This window comes from Athene noctua, chromosome 2, assembly GCF_965140245.1.
Source record: "Athene noctua chromosome 2, bAthNoc1.hap1.1, whole genome shotgun sequence".
Lineage (NCBI taxonomy): Eukaryota > Metazoa > Chordata > Aves > Strigiformes > Strigidae > Athene > Athene noctua.
The window spans coordinates 35,312,938-35,331,531 of record NC_134038.1 but is presented as its reverse complement, the minus strand read 5'-3'; the positions used below and the strand labels follow the sequence as shown (position 1 = coordinate 35,331,531).

Here is an 18,594-nt window from a genome sequence, read left to right as displayed (position 1 = left end):
CAATGAGAGCAGAGATTTGTGGAAGAATAAAGTAATACAAGAGGAAAATCATGGTGAGGTAGGCAAAAGCAAGCAAGTCAGTGTATGAAAATATGTACCAACGTCTATTAGATGTATAAAACAAAAAAATGTATTAGTCGCCAGAAAAATGAACCGAAATTCTACGTATCACTGATCAATCAGTATTCAAACGAACAGCATCACTCATTGAACTACACCAATTTTCAGAAAACTGATCAATTATTATTCAGAAAATACACAAGTAGATCAACATAGGAGGAATTAACTAAATCATTTAAATGACTATTTTTCTGCTGTAGATGTTCACTGGAAAAAACATCCTACATCCTAAATGTAGAATACTCATCATCAATGTTACAGTTAGATGACAGCACATTTCCTTATTTATTTAAAGAAACTGGGAAGATTCTGTATTAATTGGTTAAATCTCTGAGCAAAACACCAAGTAAATTATTCAGGCCCTGAGTAGTGCTACTAGTCATATGTATGTAGTTGTACTAAATACAGCAGAAATATAAATTTTTGGGGGGGTTTGAGAATATTTTTATAACAGTCAGTAACATAAGTCCAATAGTTTTACACTAGGGTTCATATGTGTCTAAGCAGTACAAACAATCCAGATTGTTTTTGAAATGGAGATTTATTTCCATCACAGAAACTCTCTTGAAAGTCAGCAGAGACAGATGCTGTTTGTGGCTTAGCTTTTGAACAACTGTTGTAATACAGATCAAAAAGGAGATGTTGTGTAAAAACTAAGGCAAGAATCTGCATAACAGCTCATCTTCTTTGGCTACAAAAAAAAAAAAAAAATTAGTCTTTTGCTAGTGTATCTTAGTATCATCCAAAAAAATCATTAGCATTTGCACATACACCTGCTGGGATGCCACTGTAACGATTCAGCTCCTAAAAACTGGGCAAAAAATCCTTATCTGAACATTTCAAAAAGGTCTGCCTATTAAAAAAAGGCTTTCTTAGATAGTTATTTAAAAAACAGTGGTACAGCGTTGGTTCATTTATGTTTTGAAAGCAGAGAATATTTTCAATCTTGTATTAGCTATCTCCAACAAGTTAGAAAAGCAACTCTGGGATACCAATACTATGTCCAATACAAATGCAAAGTAAGATTTGCTATACTCCAAACCCACCTTTTAAAAAAAAAAAATAAAAAAATAATCCCTGTTCAGACTTACGGCTGTAGGTAGGTGTATTTGGATATAGGTAATCTGATGAAAAAGTTAAATAGTTGAGGCTTTCTTAATTTCCATATGAGGGATAGTACAGGAGTAATTTTGCCTATTTTCAGCCACGTAATCTTACTGCATTAAATATTAAGAAATCAAATCTGTGTAGCAATGTTTATACTATTTGTATATTTCAAACAGATGTACTATTCATTCCCCAGCAAATAACAGAGGAAGAGTCCAAGACTATATTCTTTTACCAACAAGTTGTTTGTGAAATCTGAGTGAAAATGTGCCCCACTGAAGTTGGTGGTATAACTCCCACAGCATTCAAGGAACATATGGTTTCCTCTAAAGAATGCAAAATTAACATTAAAATCACTATCTGTAGTAGCTGAAGACTTATTTTAAGTTTTACCACAGCATTTTATTTGTTATCTTCAAATAGACTATGTAGTAAAATGATTAAAACTGTTTTTGTTTTCAACCTAAGGCAGCTCTTCGTATTAAAGCAAGCAGTCTTATATAAATACCTTTGGTATTTGTTGGATCCTGTTCCTAAATACAATGTTCATATTTCAGCTATAATAAGTAAAGCATCTCAAAGACATGTGAAGCACTAGTCTTGCAAGTGTCCAGTTTAGTTTCTAGAGTAAAGTGAGATTGGTAGAGTCAGCTAAATCCATCATGAAAAGCTGTGTGTGGTGCACAGAATTTAGTGCCGTTTGGAATGATTGGCAATTGCCATCTAGTGTGGACACAAACTATACTACCACACGGATATAATTCCAGCTCTCCCTAGAAATCACATTTATTCAGGTCAAGTTGAGAGCACTGGTCACACACGGCAATGAACGCAACAAAGCAACTGGCTACTAAACTGTTCATTACTCCTTCCAGACTGTGCCACACACTCTACATAAACCCACGAAATGCAGCACAGCAAAACTTACTCTGAATTAAGGTTATGAAAAAATATAAGCACTGTTTTCTTATCTTATTATTCACTTACTCTGAATTAAGGTTATGAAAAAATATAAGCACTGTTTTCTTATCTAAACGCTGTACTGTGAACACTCGTGCCCTAGGGCAGACACCAGAGCTGCACTGCTCAGAAGCAGGTGCTGCCCAGTTACTTGAAGCCCACGCTAAGCACCCAGGCCCAGACTGGGGCAGCACCAGACCTGTCCTCAGGGTAAATCAGACCACTCTAAACCATCCTCAGTGTTGAACATTTCACAAGCCAGCTACTGGTTCCAGGAGGCCACTATGACAGCAAGGGAGAGCAGGGACCCAAGAAAGTTCAGGGTGTGGCAGCGGACTCCCAAATGAAATCAAAATTGTTGTACTGGGTCACCGCTACCAAGTCAATCCTCCTGCACCTTCCTCCTGCGGCCCCTTCACAAACTGGAGGCTCCTTCGCAACTGCACAGAACAAAGCAGGCTGCTCATGACACAGCATCACAACCAGAGTTTCAATAGTTTCTACTAAAAAAAAAAAAAAAAAAAAAAAAAAAGGCTGAAGCTGGACACAAATGTTTAATATAAAATTGAGCTGTCCAAAAAAGCTACTCTGAAAAGGAAATGGCTGCAGAAAAGACACTAGTTAATCCGTTTTCAGCGCTCCCCTTAGAAGGTTTTCCTGCCTAGAAGCTTGCGAGTCACCGCTATCTTAGCACACAGAGCTAATTAACGAGAAGGAACTGCTTTACGTTATTAGTTGCAAGATATTAATTTTACTGTTATCTTGATCTTAGGTCCTTTCAGTCTTTTGCCAGTTTCTTTCTGTTTGTTGGGTACTGCCATTTTCCCAGGCTGCAAGGTAATAAGGTAACAGGGTAATTTGTTTGTGCAGTGCCTAACACAAAGGAACCATTATCCTTCACCAAACCTCAGGTGTTCCTGTAATGAAAACTCACTACAAATCTGTTTTTAAGGTGGTCAAAAATTCTCACAGCATATTATGACAGTATACCTTACTTAAAACTCACTCATAACTTTGGAGTAATTAAAAGTATTTAGCTTCTGTGGAAAAGAGAATAAAATAAGACAATACAATTCTTTAACTTGCTTGTTTTATGACCTGAAAGATCAATGGAGTATAAGAAAAATATCAACATGAAAATATTTTTTCTTTTGATTACTTTTCCCCTTTTCCTCCACACACTATCTTCTGATAGTATTTCTTACTGTACTTTTATCTTGTCCCTCTGTGTCTTTACACAGATTTTTTCCTCAGAAAGTCAAGACTTAAAGAGAATTTCTAGTTGAGCATTAGCTAGAAAAAAATCTGAAAGGAGAAAACCAAAAAATGCCTAGCTCCAAGAGCTCAATTCTGAACCCATAATATTGACTTTTCTACAAAAAATCTGGTATACCCAGGGTTGTACCTAAACAAATATCATTCCTTCTGCTTCCAGTGCTACATTTACTTACAGGACTGATACATTTAAAAAAACCCAGTGATACTGAGTATTAGAAGCTAAGTTTATGTTCAAACTCTGAATATTCATTCAAAAAATGTTACAGTTTATACCATAGTAAATATTGATTGAGGCAAAGTTAATATAATAGACTAAACAGGTACTCTAAATAAGAGCTTAAGTGATTTTCATACTAGGAAAGAAGTGCTCTAATTCCAGTTCGTATTGAACTGCAGAGGGATACCTCCTTTGAGTAAGACATGACAGCGACGAATAAAGGTTCAAAATCCCTACAGTGAGAAGTATTTGATATCCTCAAAATAAGTTTCTATTTGACTCTTGGTTAAATAGACATTTGGGGCTTTTAAACATCTTCCAAAAGGCTCTTCGAAATGTACATCTTCCAGCATTTGCTGCACTGCATATGTGCTTGAAGTAACATAGAAAAGAATTTATTAAAAATTTCTAGAAGGCATCTTTTCCTTTTAGACACCAAGACCTAAAAAGGGCATATAGAGTAAACCTGTCTGCTTTTAGCACAAATGGGTTAAAGACTAATTTGACCTAATTACTGCCTAAAACAATGATTAAAAAAACACCACCAACCTTTTAACATTTTAAAAGGGAAAAATTATTGAACATTTTTCTGAAATTCCTCAAATTCTGGGATTTTTATATTTATGCCTTAATATTTTGTCTTAAATACAGCTAGTAAAACTACACAATCGAGACTCTTTGGCTGTACTATCATTTTAAAAGCATTTTTATTCACTGTTAATTTATAATCTGTTTTGGATATATATCTGTGTAGCAGAGGCCAGTAACTATTTCCCTGATACAGCAACTTTCATATACATCACATGGTTCTGTGATCTGACATCTTTTGAGAAATGCTGTCTAAAACACCTCAATACAAACACCTCAAAAACCCAAAGGCTGAGTCAGGTGAGACAATGTAAATTCAGGTTCAGAGAAACACTATTTACCCCAGCTCTGAGATTTTTCTTTGTACATCAAACTGCCATTTTAGTTAAAGAAGACTACACAGATTATTAAGGAGGGCTTTTAGACATAAAAAGACATCAGGAATATAAAGCAAAACAGTGGTTGGTCTTGTTGATGACTGTGTGGACATCTGTCACAGGTCAAACCACCAGCCAAACCTGTCATGACCAGCAGGGAGCTATGAAAAGGAGTATGGTCTGGTTTCATTTGGCTGAGCAAACATTTTGGGAATAAACAATACAAGAAGAACAGCATACAACTCAAAGTTGTGTTGAAAAGGAAGGTATCTAGCTGAAAGTCAGGGTTTGTAGCTCTTTGGAATGGAAACCTGGATATTTGATGCTTTTTGGGTTGAGAAAAGGTCTATCTAGCGAGTTCTTCCACTAATGGAATGGAAATCTACAGTAAGCCCACACTATTGTTGACATCTGTCAGGTCTGAAACACAGTTTTACAGGCCACTGTGTGGTGAGGTTATGCCACATGGGCAGAACCACCTTTGTAATGCACATTCGAGAAATGGCAAAAGGCACTCCTCCTGGACTTTTTTGTGTAGTAGTGATTGTTAGGAAATGGACAAGACCACCATCCTCACATTCACCTAAGACTGCAGGAATGCCACTGTCTGAAGGATTAATATATTATTAATATATCAGTTTGGCAAAAAAGCGGTCACAAACCAGTACTGGTCCTCAAGTTTCAGTGGGACAGGAGCAAGTTCTTTCATCCTGGAACCATACTAATCTGGTCAGCCTAGAATTTAGCAGCTGTTTGAAGTGGAAGTTTCTTCCTCAAAGCTCTTCTAGATGATCTGGTTCTTACACAGTCAGCACCACTGACTGTCAGTATGACAGTCCCTTAGTTCACATAATGCCATGGCCTTGCTCCTACTCGTTGATACTAAAGGCAGTTCTGAAAACTTGAGAGATGGGAAGGATCATGTCATCCTTACTAGGTGAGTCCAACACGCACTCACAAGTGAAGTCAATATAATCTTTACACCTGATGTTGCCTGACGAGGTGACAGGTCTCATTGCCTTTGACTCAGTGCCAGTCCAGTTAGTGCCCAGGCTACTAAAAGAAAGGAAACCTGAATTTGCAATGTTGCTATCCATACTGGTAGTCATGGGACTGTTTCAAATTCTCAGCTGAAAAAACAAAGGAATGGCCCACAGACACAACCGATGCCTTCTGTTGTTGCACTTTCAAAAACATTTTTTCAAGGAATAAACATTGTTTTCATGGACTGTTTCAAAAGAAGCAATTTGAACTCTGTCCTTCACCTAAAATTGAAAGGAAGGAACAGCAAACAAAACACTTCAGAGAGTTATTCCTTGTTAAAGAAGAAGTGTGTAAACTGCACCTTGTAACCTAATGGTCTCAGACTACAGCTTTTTAATAGCTTTATATGGACTCAAAATGGCGACTCCTATCCACACATCCCATCACCTCAATTTTTTCTCAACTAGGGGGTATTATGTTCTGACAGAACACGAATGGGATCCAGTAATTTCTTAAAGCTAGCTATTACTGATCTGCTTTGCTAATATGGTATGCTGTCATATAATGCCTTACATATATTTATAGAAGTAATTGAGTATATGCTAATGTCTAGTTACTTAGGTGACAAGTGCTCAGAAACATTCTTTAACAGTATGCTAAATTCTTTATGTTTGTGTCTCAACTGTTTTTTGGTATGGGCCATCCACGTGTTTGAGCTTTCTCACTTACGCAGTTTTTAGTCTTTTCTGTATTCTTTGACTGTCAGAAAAAGGATAGTCACTGAGCACACACTAGTGACCACACTAAATCAGGAATCAGTTGTTCAGCTCTAAGTGTAATGTGACATCCTCTTTCTAAAATAGCATGAAGATTTTCTTTCATGCACATTTCTGGGCTCTTTTTTGGTCCACAGCATACTTTAAGAAAAGCCTGCCTGAGGAAACAAACTAAAACCAACAACAGAGAAACTGCCACAGACACTTACTGGAAGGCATTAAAAATTAAAGAGCTTTTAAAGAGCTCTCAGACTTAATAGTAAAACCTATTAAAATTGTCTATACTGATTTAATTTTTAACAATTCCATTTCAAACAATTCTGCTTTGTTGTTGGTCAGAAATTCAAAGTGAAATTGACATTTTTTCCCTGGTATTAATACCCATATATTTCTCTCCCATCTTGAAAACTTGAGGGGGGGGGGAGAAGACAACCACCATGATTTGAAGTGGTATTCATAAGATCCAGATGAATTCACACTGCAGAAGTATGCTCCAAAAACGAAGGAGTCCTCCTACAGAACTGTCTTGGCAGATACTGTTCTGGCAACTGAATCGACAGCCTCTAAGCACAAGAGCCTCGACCATTATTCTTATGCTGTTCATATCACAGTCTCTCAGATAGACAGATGAATCTTAAGATGCTCAGTGTCACACTGGCAACTTCAGTGAGTCTCAGATGCTGCCCAAAAAATCAACACATTAAGCGTAACTAAAGCATGCTTATGGGAAGATATTCAACCCTCACCTCGCATCCCCCAAACTATTCTCTATGTTTCCTTGTTGGTTTTATATTTCAAACAGTTTTAAAGGCATAATGTAGCAGCTCTTGAGTGAAAACAGAAATGTATGAGAATGGAAGTTTACTTTCACAGTGTATTATGGAACACAATATTAACATCTTTACACAAATGAGCAGAAGTTCTAGGTTTCCTATGTGTAATGCCACTATGGTCAGTGGAGTTACACATGTGAAACTGAAAGGTAAGTACTCACTAAAGACAACATTTACACCCCTGCACTTTTTGAGTCTTTAATCAACAATAAGAGCTCACACACAGTGTAACACAATTTTTTTTCTGAAAACTCAGTGATGAACAAATATATTTTGTAATAACATACCTTGAAGTTGCAATTTCCACTTTGGTTCTTGCCATGGCAGCTGCTCGCTGTGCACCCTCTATTGCTCTATCCACCTTTTCTCTAGTTTTTGTGTTTCGTATTGGTATAAGTTGCTTTCTTATTCCACGGACCAAAACGTTATTTTTATATTTTCCCTCTTCTTTGGTGCCATCTGGAAACATGGTACATCCATATCCATGCCTCCTGTTGTTTAGCCATTCTCCTTCATATTTCATACCATTTGAACGCTCACTAATACCAAACCCACTGCGCTTGTCATTCTTCCATTCACCCATATATGTTTCTGTAGTGGTGGCATCAACATGGTCTTCCATAGGGCAATAATCACAGTCACCGTCTCCAAAACTAATTGTAGAGTTGGCATCACTAGAACTAATTCTGCTCATAGCTGCATCACTCCTGACAGAGCTCCGTTTGCTAGATATCGATGACCTAGATTCAGATTTTCTAAGTTTTATACTACCAAGAAGGGATCCTCTTCTGAACAAGCCTCCTTTTTTCTTAATGCCCATAGCTTCTGGATCACTGTGAAAATTGAGCACAAAACCTCCTCTTGTTCCAGCTGGACTGTCTGAAGTGACGTCATGCAGAACAGTGCCGTTGCTCTGCTCACTTCGAAGAGAAGCTAGAGACGTTCGGAGGGGTGAACGGATCACAGTTGCCATGCCATAGGGTACACTCTGACGTACACCATATCCATGTCGCATCCCTCCTGTCCATTGCCCCTGGTATGTACCTTTTAAAGTAATAAGGAGAAATTAAATTTAGGAAGCTGTATAAGACCTAGCACTCTTCATCCAGTACGCTACAAGCAATATTATGTGGTCAGCTCTGTCTGGTAAACAAAAATGAAGAAAAAAAAAAAAAAATCACAGTCCACGACACAGCAGATAACTACTTCTTTACTTGTTTTTCTTATAAATTATTTTTCTGTTTAACAAATCCTACACTTTCCCAGCCGAAGTAATTTATTTTGGCAACTAAAACACTGTAGCTATAATTGCAAGTATTTTTTGAATGGATCTACCCAGAGAAAAAATGTCAAGATAAATTTCTAAAGCAGGTCTTTGTCAACATTTTTTTTTAAGGTGGAGAGGTCAGCAGAAGCAGAGTCCCATTATATGTAGTAAGCTGAGGAGGGAGACGGGGATGGAGGGGAGAGAGGGAGCCGGACACTCATGGCTCTTGCCTCCAGCTGCTCACAGAAAGAGCAAGTAGGAGCAGTAAACGTCCCATTATCCTGGGTTTAAGGTGACTACAGATCACTCCTTGTCATGACATATTTGACAGTCCACTAAATTGTCTGATCTTCAGATGGGCCTCCGATCCACTGTTATAAGCCTCTGGTGTAAAATTAAATATTTTGAAGTTTTTGCATGCACTTGAATGGAAGAATGAAACCTGGGATTATTTTAGTCTTTATGAACTCTTGATATCAATACTCTTTGGTATCCCCAGTACTGTGAAAATGGCACTGCATTCTGCATTACATTGTGACAGAAACATCAAAAACATGAATCCTTTAGTACTTTTTTTGCTTTTCATTTGTTTTACAGTATGTAAGACAAGGCAGTAATAAACAGAATATTGCACACCATTCTATCATAAACACATTTCATTGTTGCAATCATAACTGGTTTTGTTTTTTTTTTTTTAAACTGCAATCTAAGGAAGAGCAACATGGTATTTGATATGAGAAGTCATGGACATCTATGCAAAACTGTATCTAAGCCACAAATCAGTATTATCAGATTATTACTGCAGATTTTTTTCATGTATTCTCAAAAGGCATTTGCTTTTTGACCAGATACGTACTCCAGTGTCTGGTCTCTGAGAGCCATTTGTACCAGATATTCCAAAGGAAGGTACCAGGAACCCCACAACTGGCAAATATAAGATAATTTGCTTTTTAAGTTCATTTCACCCTAATTCCCATTGAACTGCTTTAAGCTCCTCAAAATTAACTCTCTCGCCCACCTAGCGCTGCTTCTTTTTTTTTTTTTAAAAAAGATATTTTGAGTCTGAATATTCTTACAGAGGAATGAATAAGCAATCTTTAAAATACCTTTCTTCGATTTTGATCTGCTTTAATTGGAGCGCCTATTAAAAACTATTCTTCAGAGAACTAAATATCAAATGTCAAATTCGGTGATTGACTAAATTTCTGTGAAAATATTTGTGAAACACCTGCAGTTTCAGATGTAGCTTACAGATTCATTTGCTCTGAGATTTGATCTCCTCTGTGTAAGCATACTATTTTGGTCACATACGTGTCAATTATCTATCAATTACTGCTTTACTGTATTACCTCTTCTGCTGAGTTATATTTCAATGTTTACATGCAATTAAATTTGCCAAGTGTGCTTTCTTTATTATAAAATACTAGATAGGTTCCACAACATAACTATTTGCATTGGTAGAAAATTCTACCAAGTGGAAGGTTTTTCTTTTAACAGATGGCTGCTGACACAAACAAACAACTTTCTTAGTTTCTTTCTCATTCTCTGTATCCTGGATACCTACTGCTGCACTGGTTGTAAGGGTGCTGAATCTAGAAACATGATTATTTTAAAAAACTCAGCATATGGAGAAGAACAAATAGAAACATGAGCACAAAGCACTGGTATGACGTATTCCGTAAATACTGCAAAAATACAAACACATTGTAATTTTTTTCTTTATTAAACAGACGTTTCCCAGAAATATATTAATATTTTATGAGCATAAATAACTACATTTTGTCCATAATTATATCTGGGATCCCCCTAGTATCGTAACGATATGCTAGAGCTAAGAATCTGGCTACATATACTTACTGCTACATACAACAATCTGTCTAACATTTTGCACCAGTTAATCTCATTTAAAAATAATAAATCTAATTCTAATTTTGATTATACCACAATATTACATTACAGCAGCAACTCATAATTATGCTATTTGAGTGTCAGACTCAAAGCAGAATCAACTTTTTTCAGTATGGAATATTATAAAAGTACACAAGGTCAGCCTTTTCTCCTACCAATATTTTGGTTTAATTAATAAACATGGAAAGCTCAAAAATACTTAACTCATTAGGACTTGTGCTTTTCTCTGCTCTCTAGAAAGCACTGGAAGTGGTCGCTGTTGCCCATACGGGCACTAAAACAAGGACAATTGATGTGCTGCCTACTCACTTGTCTGATTGTTCTTTCTACTGGGCAAATAAAACCAATGCCAGCTTCTTCTAAAGAGAAAATAGTCAATGAGAAAATGGAAGACTCATACTAAATTGGTCCTTAGAAAGTATCAAAAGATATTCAGTTGGAATTTTGTGCAGTCTTGCAGGTAACAACTATCTCTTCTATCATTACAAATCCATTAAGGGAAGGGCTTCTGATCTAAGTGCTAGAAAGCAGACTCATTTTCTTTGATTTTTCAACTTACATTTTAAAGGAAAAATATTTTAATGGCATATGGAGGGCAGTGTCCAGAATGCAGATACAAGAGACTTGTACAGTAATTTGACTGCTGATATCAGTCTTAACTGGATCATCTTCTTCAACAAAAGAAATTTTAGAAAACTTTAAATGAACAAGATAAGGTATGTTAATATTTCAGTATAATTAAATACTACAGCATATGACATAAGACATGATAAAAAAGCTTTTCCCATATATGAAGATACAAAAGTATGCAGTATTTACCTATATATATAGATATAAATATGAATGATGTATCAATAAGCACACCTTATCCTGCTTCACCTTATACTATAGCTAACTGTTCAAAGCAGTTCCTGCAAGGGTCAACTGTTAAAATTTTAATTAAGACTGTAACTACCAAGTTAATTTAAAACTGTATTTGGCCATAAAACAATAACATTGTTCAGCATTAATTTACCAAAAGCTAGGCTTGGTATCTTTTGTAACTGAAGAAGCATTCAGCCACAACTTCTACTGACCATCCGCCTGGTGTTTAATTGGTTCCCTTGAAAAGGCGTCCATATTTAGAGCCTGAGAGCTATTGGAAAGTATATTTTTCCCTTTTGTTTTTGTTGGCAACTTGCTGTAATGTACACTTTCATAACCTGTCTCCTTAGAGTTACATTGTGCCATCCCTCCCAAAAACACCTCAGTATATCTTAGAGCTGTAAATGTCATTGTCTACTTGCGGCTAAAATACTAAACTATGCTGTGTGAAAAAACGGAGAGGCCAAGGACCTGTTTCACTACTCCACTTGCTCTTATCCTTTACTTACATCTTCTGTGGCTTAACAAATTAGTTGTTACATCACAATGTTTGCGTGCTTTTCAGACTCAAGTGTGAGATAAGCACACACCTAGAAAGAAGACTACTTAGAAATCAACAACCATATGTACTAGAGATGACCTTTGCTTAGGATGCATTTGCCACTGACCTCTGTGGAATGATAATGCACAACCTTACAGCACGATGCCTGTTATTGCTATTGTTGGCAGGACTGTAAGGTGCTAACTAATTTACACATACTGAAGTTTCAAATCTGGCCTTAGTACCTCCATAAAAAATGCTCCGGTAGGCTTGCAGATTCACACAGATTCAACAAAATCTAGGGAGTTTAAAGGAAGCACCAGAGTCTAGACTGTTGTAGGGAACAACCTGACAGGCCACTTGAAGGCCCAGCATAAGCACATGCAGTGAATGGAGGATCATGGTTTATAATTCACGATGTTTTCCTCAGAGATTTGACTTGAGTGACAATTTCAAGCATTTAAACACAGCATGACATATATTACTCATGTCGTGCAAAGTGTTGTGCGCAGAAACCCTGAGGAACACTGTCAAGGCTTATGTTCCTTTTCCCTCTCTCAACTACATCTCCTAATACCACCAATACATTTTAAAACAACATATTGGGGAAAGAAAAAAAAAAGAAGAAAAAAAATAGCAGCAAAGAGGCCTGGTGTTTAGCGAGTTTGAAAACAAACTGGCAGTTGGCATAGTCTTAACAGTTATTTCCCTATGCTGGTATTCTCAGGTCATAATAAAGGAAGAGCTTTCCTTCAAATATTTCACAGTATGTTAAAGACACATATGTAAATCTGGTTTCCTTGTAAAAACATTTCAGACATTCTTCTGGTGTACAAATACGGGTATTGTTCCCAGAGCATGCAAACAAAAACACATCTGCAAACATCTATGACGTACTGCTTTGCTTCATTCAGGAGTACTTTCACGAAAATCAATGGGACCTCACACCCTCTGTTCATATGAACTGCAACACGTAGAAGACTGGGGCCATGGTAACAGATCTCGGTTACTAGGGCTAAAAATCTTGGGAGTGTGAACTGCACACTTCATATACTGTTTTGGACAAAGGATTTCCTCTGGTGTCTAAGTCTCAAAATTTAGAGAATTTACCTCCAAGTATCAATATTATATTGAGATTTTTAAAATTCCACAAGAAACCTAAAGAAAAAAAAAAGATAAAAGGAACTTTAGTCTGAGAAAAATCACTTGTAGAAAATGTATTGGAATGGCAATTTATCTTCTAAAAAGAAAGAAATAAAAAAAAGGCCACCACAAATTCAGCTGTTCTTCAGCTTCTAATTTTCTACCCAAAACAAATATAATAAAAATTGAAGTCTATTGTGTCGTGAAACTAAAATTCTGATCTCTTTCACATTTTGGTTTTTTGTTTTTTAAACACCCAAACACATACTTTGGCTGACTTTGAGCATCAGAACTTTCCACACCAGGAACCAATTTTAAGACAGCTACAAATATGTATAAACAAGGGGATTAAAAGAGTTCAAGGTACAAAAACCATGGTACATTTAATTTTCTGAAGGAAATTAATCTTCCCCAACTCATTACATTTTGTATTTCAGATGGGGAAAATAATAAAAGGACCCCAACTGTAAAGGTGACTTCTGCTTAATACAAAAATACCTATTCTCTGACATGATTCTTAAAGTTTGACCACAAATCTCTTACTAAGATTCCTTGAAGAAACCAGCAACAGCATCAGTCAAGATATCTGATATATGGGTTAGTCCTTTAGTCGCATCATGTGAACACTACCTCTGATTTTGGTATATTCTATTTCTTGCATGTTACCTAAGCATGTTGCTCATAGCTAAAGCGAGTAGCATTTCTGCAAAAAAACCCCAGCAACTCTCTATTCCTAAAACTGAGACCAGTTTTTCGCGTTACAATGGAGCAAACCAAGAGCAACTCTGCAGAAGCTGCAGGTGGCACAACCATCACTTCCACTGATGCCAGTGACATTACAGCAGACAAGAACGAATTAAAGAAGCATCGGGCTTATTTGTCACGCAGAGCATAAAATGACAGAGATACAGTAACCATAACTGACCACATAAGCTCCAGCCCTAAGTGACCTTACCGAACCTTGACTCCTCGACTGCTCCTGATTGAAGAGGAGGGCAGACTGCCCAATCCCCTGCCCGCCTACCGGAGCTCAGCCCTAGGAACATTTGCTTTTCTGCGGTGAAAGGTGCGAGAGGCAGGCCTGTGTAATTTCACAACACAGCCTGTACTTAGAGCAGCGTGTTTAACTATACCGTATTTTAATAAAATATGAGTTACGACGTGAGGGTGGACCTAAGTTTCATTGATTTTATGGAAGTTGCGCCTCACTTCATTACCTTCAGCGTCCTGTTTACAAGCCGAGCGTACCGAGTGTATAAAGCTGCCCTGCTAGCAAAGTAACACGGCACAAGGGCTCGCTTATGAAGTTCTTGCCTTTCGCCAGGAAAACAGTGCCAAGGGAGGGAGGCGGCGAGCTCGCCAGCTCTCTCTCTCTCTCTCCGAGACAAGCGCGGCCGGCCCCGGCTATCGTTATCGCGGGCGGGGAGCCCGGCAGCCGCCTGAGCAGAGAAAGGCAAGCTGTCTGCAGGCGGTCGTAATGGGGATTTCTACCAGCTGTCCGGGAGAAAGCGACGAGCGCGGCCCGCGGCGGACGTTCCCGCTGGCCCTGCCCGGGGCGGGGCGGGCGCCGGGCACCTGTGGCGCTCCCCGGCCGCCAGCGGGGCCTGCGGGGCGGCGAGGCCGACCGCCGGGGAACGCGTCCTCGCCCGAGAGCGGCGCGGGGGCGCGGGCAGCGGGGGGCGGGGAGCCCCCGCCGCGCTGCGGGGCCGCCGGGCCCGGGGCCGGTGTGAGGGCGGCGGCTGGGCTGGGGGGGAGGGGCCCTGCCCGCGGCGCGCGCGCCCACGCAGGCGCGCCCCCCCCGCCCGCCCCCCGGCGCCGCCGCGCGCGGGGCGCCCCCTGCCGGCGCCCACCTCCGTCCCCGTAGGTCTCGACGCCGTATCCGTCCTGCAGCCCGTTGCTCCAGGTGCCCTCGTAGCGGGCCGGCGTGCTGAGGCTCTGCCGCACCCCGTAGCGCCCCTTGAAGCCGTGGGACCACTCGCCGCGGTACATCCACCTGCCCTTCGTCTCCACGCCCAGCCCGTGGCGCTTGCCCTGCGCCCAGTAGCCCTGGTAGGTGTTGCCGCTGGGCCAGGTGTAGCCGCCCGCCACCTCGAAGCCGTGGGACCAGGAGCCGGCGTACTCGCCCTGCCCCTTGGGCCCGGTGCAGATGCCGTGCCCGTGGGCTTTCCCGTCCTCCCAGCCGCCGCAGTAGGTGCCGCCATCGTCGAAGTCGAACCGGCCGCCCGTCATCCAGGGCAGCGGGGCGAGCGCGGCGCCGCCGCCTGCCTGCCTCCCGCCCGCCTTCCTGCCCTGCCCTGCCCTGCCTTCCCTTCCCGCCCGCCCCGGCGCTCCCCGCGACTGCGAGCACTCCGCCGGCCGCCCGCCCGCGCCCAGCCCAGCCGCAGCCCCGCGGCGGCAAGCGGCGCCCGCCCCCCGCTCCTCCCTGCCCGCCCCTCCGCCCCCCGCCCGGCACCGGCACCGCCCCCGGCCGGGGCCGCCGCCGCCGCGGGGGGCCGGGGCGCGCCCCGTGGGCCGGCTGGGGGCTGCGCCCGCCGTCGCTCGTCGGCGGGCTCGGTCCCCGGGCGCGGCGGGCGTCCCCCGGGGGGAGTCTCCGTGTGTCCCCCAGCGCTCGGGGACGCGCGTGTCTCGGGGCGGGGTAAGGCCGGGGCGCGCGCAAACCGCGCCGGGGTGCCCGCGGCGTGTGTGGGACCCGGGTGGCGGCGGGGCCCGGCCGCGGCGGGCGGGCGGGCGGCTCCGTGCTCCGGCCGGGCCGTGGCTCAGCGCTGCCCCTGCCCCGTGTTCCCGGACGGGCGGCGGCGGCTGCACCTGCCAGCACGTGCAACAAGTAGGCGGAAAGAGAGCGCTTCCAAGTGGCTCCTGCCGATGTTTTAGTTTCTGTTTTCGCTTTCTCTGAGCTTTAAGACCAGTTTTAATCTCGAGTTGCTGCTGCAGGGCACGCCCGAGTTGTGTTTTGTCCCTTTTCCAAACCGTGGTCGGAGCCCACCTCCCCGGAGGGGCGAAGCAGCAGTCCCGCGGGTGGGGAAACGGGGGGGCGCCAGGAAGGTGAGTGGTGTCAGGGCCCGTCAAGGACAGCGGTGCTGGGAGCTCGGTAAGGAGCCTCTCACCGTGCCTTCGGCCCCATGGCCGTGGGGTGACTGAATGGCTCTAAATCCTGCCAAGTACTCCTTTGCCGGATACTTGATAATCAGATAAAAATATAAGGGCAAATGACAGGAGAAACACGGAGGCATAGGAATAGCAGAGAGAATAGCGGAGAAGGGATTGAAAGCTGTAGTCATAGGGCATCTTAGCTTTTTGTTCTCACGCAGTTGTGGACCAGGACTGGAAGAAATTCTCAAAGAAAATGTTCCTCTTCAATGGGGATTTTGTACAGAGCATAAATCATACTTACCAGTTGTGAGGAGTGGTACTATCTGGACACAGCTGATTTGGAAAAGTGGGGAAATAGCAGTGGCTATATTGATAGCGGTGAGTAGAAGCAGAAACTTAATTGCAAATTAAAGATTTGAACACAAACCGTGAGAAGTTGAAACAGTTAAGCTTCAGAAATTTATGCCAAATTCAACCTAGTTATAAGCAGTTTTGACTTAAACCTAAATGAAAGTAAAATATCGCCTATACTAAACATACCCATTTAACTTGGATAAATTTTCATGTTTTGTGCTTCACAGGCGATTGTTCTATGTACATTTTTATGCCATGTTCACACAGTTCAGTGCCAAAGTATCTGTTCTTTCCAGAAGAGAGTTGAGTGCCATAACTGATACATGGCCCTGTTGTCTCCTCTCTTATCAGAGGAAATGTGCACTATAAAGCCTTGTTTCTGTTCCAGTAAGGGGCTTTGGGATTTTCTAGTTCTGCCTGAGCACGTGTAGGTAGAATACTCTGCATGTGTTTGGACACATGCATTGCATCCAAAGAGAAAAAGACAAGATCAAAGGCTTGTGCCTTGTCCATGAGAAGACGGGGAAGTTTTTGATGACCCTTGGTGCTCTGGGAATTTTGTTCCATAGTTTTGGAGTGTAGAAAACCAGACAAGAATGTTGTTTGTATAGCACAGACATTATGCAGTCTTTCATGGTTCTTCGGACAAGGCTGTATAGTGCACGGAAGTTAAGGACTTGAGACCTTCACTGCCATGTGAGCTTTTGTGGAAAGCCATTGCCAAGAATGGAGGAGAAGTCGGAAAAGGGTCCAGTAGGTGGGACTGCTGAAGATGCGGTTCAGTATCTTCTGAGCATTTCTTGAGCCAATCAGGTTTTATGCCCTACACGTCTTGAATTTCTTAAGAAAAAGATGGGAAACAATAGTGATGATGGCACATGTGCTTTGAGTAGTTTGCTATTTTCACTCTCGTCAGTGTCTCTTTTCTATTTCGTCTGACACAAGATAAAGTCCTGTTGTGTTTTAACAGAATTTCAGAAGAGTGAAATGGTTTATATGGGTGTGGGGAACTGCCAGTTGGAAGTCAGCATGCCTATAGCTGATATTGGTGTACAATTCAACTAGTAATTGAGGCCCCTGCTTATAATTGCACGTTATTCTATGAGCAGGTTTTTATGCAGTACATGAGTTGTTGTGGTTGAACTGGAGATGCTGAGCATTGGTTTTATCTGTTGTGGGGCTAGTATTGCCTTACATGGTGTTTCCAGGTGCTCTGTGCACAACAGAGGTGTAAGACCAGTATTGCCTTACGTGACACTTCTGTGCCCTGTGCACACCAGGGACAGGGCTGGCACGAAGGGGAGCAGAGGTGGGGTGGGGTGACTGATTAGCAAGTCCAGACAGTGCTTCCGTGACTCAGCAATGGAAGAGGTGGGTCTGATGAGGGACTGTGGGATTCTGCTGCCTGACGGCCTGGATGATAACCCTGGTTGTGCAAGTCCTTGCCTGCCCTGAGTATTATGCTTGGCTCAGTATTGGTGAATTACTGGATTTGCTGTCATTTCCACCCAAGTAATTGTACTACTGAGTAACTGGATTTGCCGTAGAAATGACCTGCATAATTGCGCTACTGACGTATATCTGTTACTGTACTGTTACTTGGAGATATCACTTTAGGGACTTTATCCCTAATGCTGTTGATCTGGTGTCCATTATTGTATCCCAAACCTGTAACTAATTGGGGCCACCTAAAGTTCTTACATCTGTACACTAGAAGATGTTGTACCATTGCATTAATGAAATAACTATCTGCCTGTTAGTCCTTTGTTTTGTCCCTCTGATTTAAATTTTACACATTTTAATATTAGCCCCAGTGAACCAACAAGATTGGATGGGCCAGATGAAAATTTTAGGAAGAAATCATATAAATTCTCTTCTGTTACTACGTCAGTGGCTTTTTTTTTAGTGACCTGCAAATGATGTTAAAATGAATGGCAATTTTGCATGTGGTTTATATTTCCAGGTGTATTCATTTAAATGAAGTAATCAATTTAAATGAAGTTGACGCTTGATGACAAGATGAATTCATCACTGCCAGCCTTCTTTTATTATGTTTTCATCAGGGGATAAATTTTGATAGATGTGAGGGTATAAGTGCTTTGCAGAGAACTCTTAGCATCACTCAGCCAGGTCTTGATGATGTAAGAAGTCACAAGTGTCTCATTGCTGATCAGGTTGTAGATTTCT

At 41.5% G+C, this 18,594-nt stretch overlaps 1 protein-coding gene across 3 annotated transcripts in view; it reads right to left on the bottom strand.

The window, feature by feature from the left end:
- The window catches only part of JPH1 (junctophilin 1), a 96,668-nt gene extending 81,412 nt beyond the window's left edge, over positions 1-15,256 (bottom strand). For all 3 annotated transcript variants that reach the window (XM_074898821.1, XM_074898819.1, XM_074898820.1), the window contains exons 1-2: positions 14,814-15,256; positions 7,528-8,284 (exon numbers count right to left, since the gene is read on the bottom strand). In XM_074898821.1, coding sequence (XP_074754922.1) covers positions 7,528-8,284; positions 14,814-15,192 — 1,136 coding nt within the window. In that variant the 5' untranslated portion in view covers positions 15,193-15,256. The remainder of the gene's footprint in view (positions 1-7,527; positions 8,285-14,813) is intronic.
- Between the last annotated feature and the right edge of the window lie 3,338 nt (positions 15,257-18,594).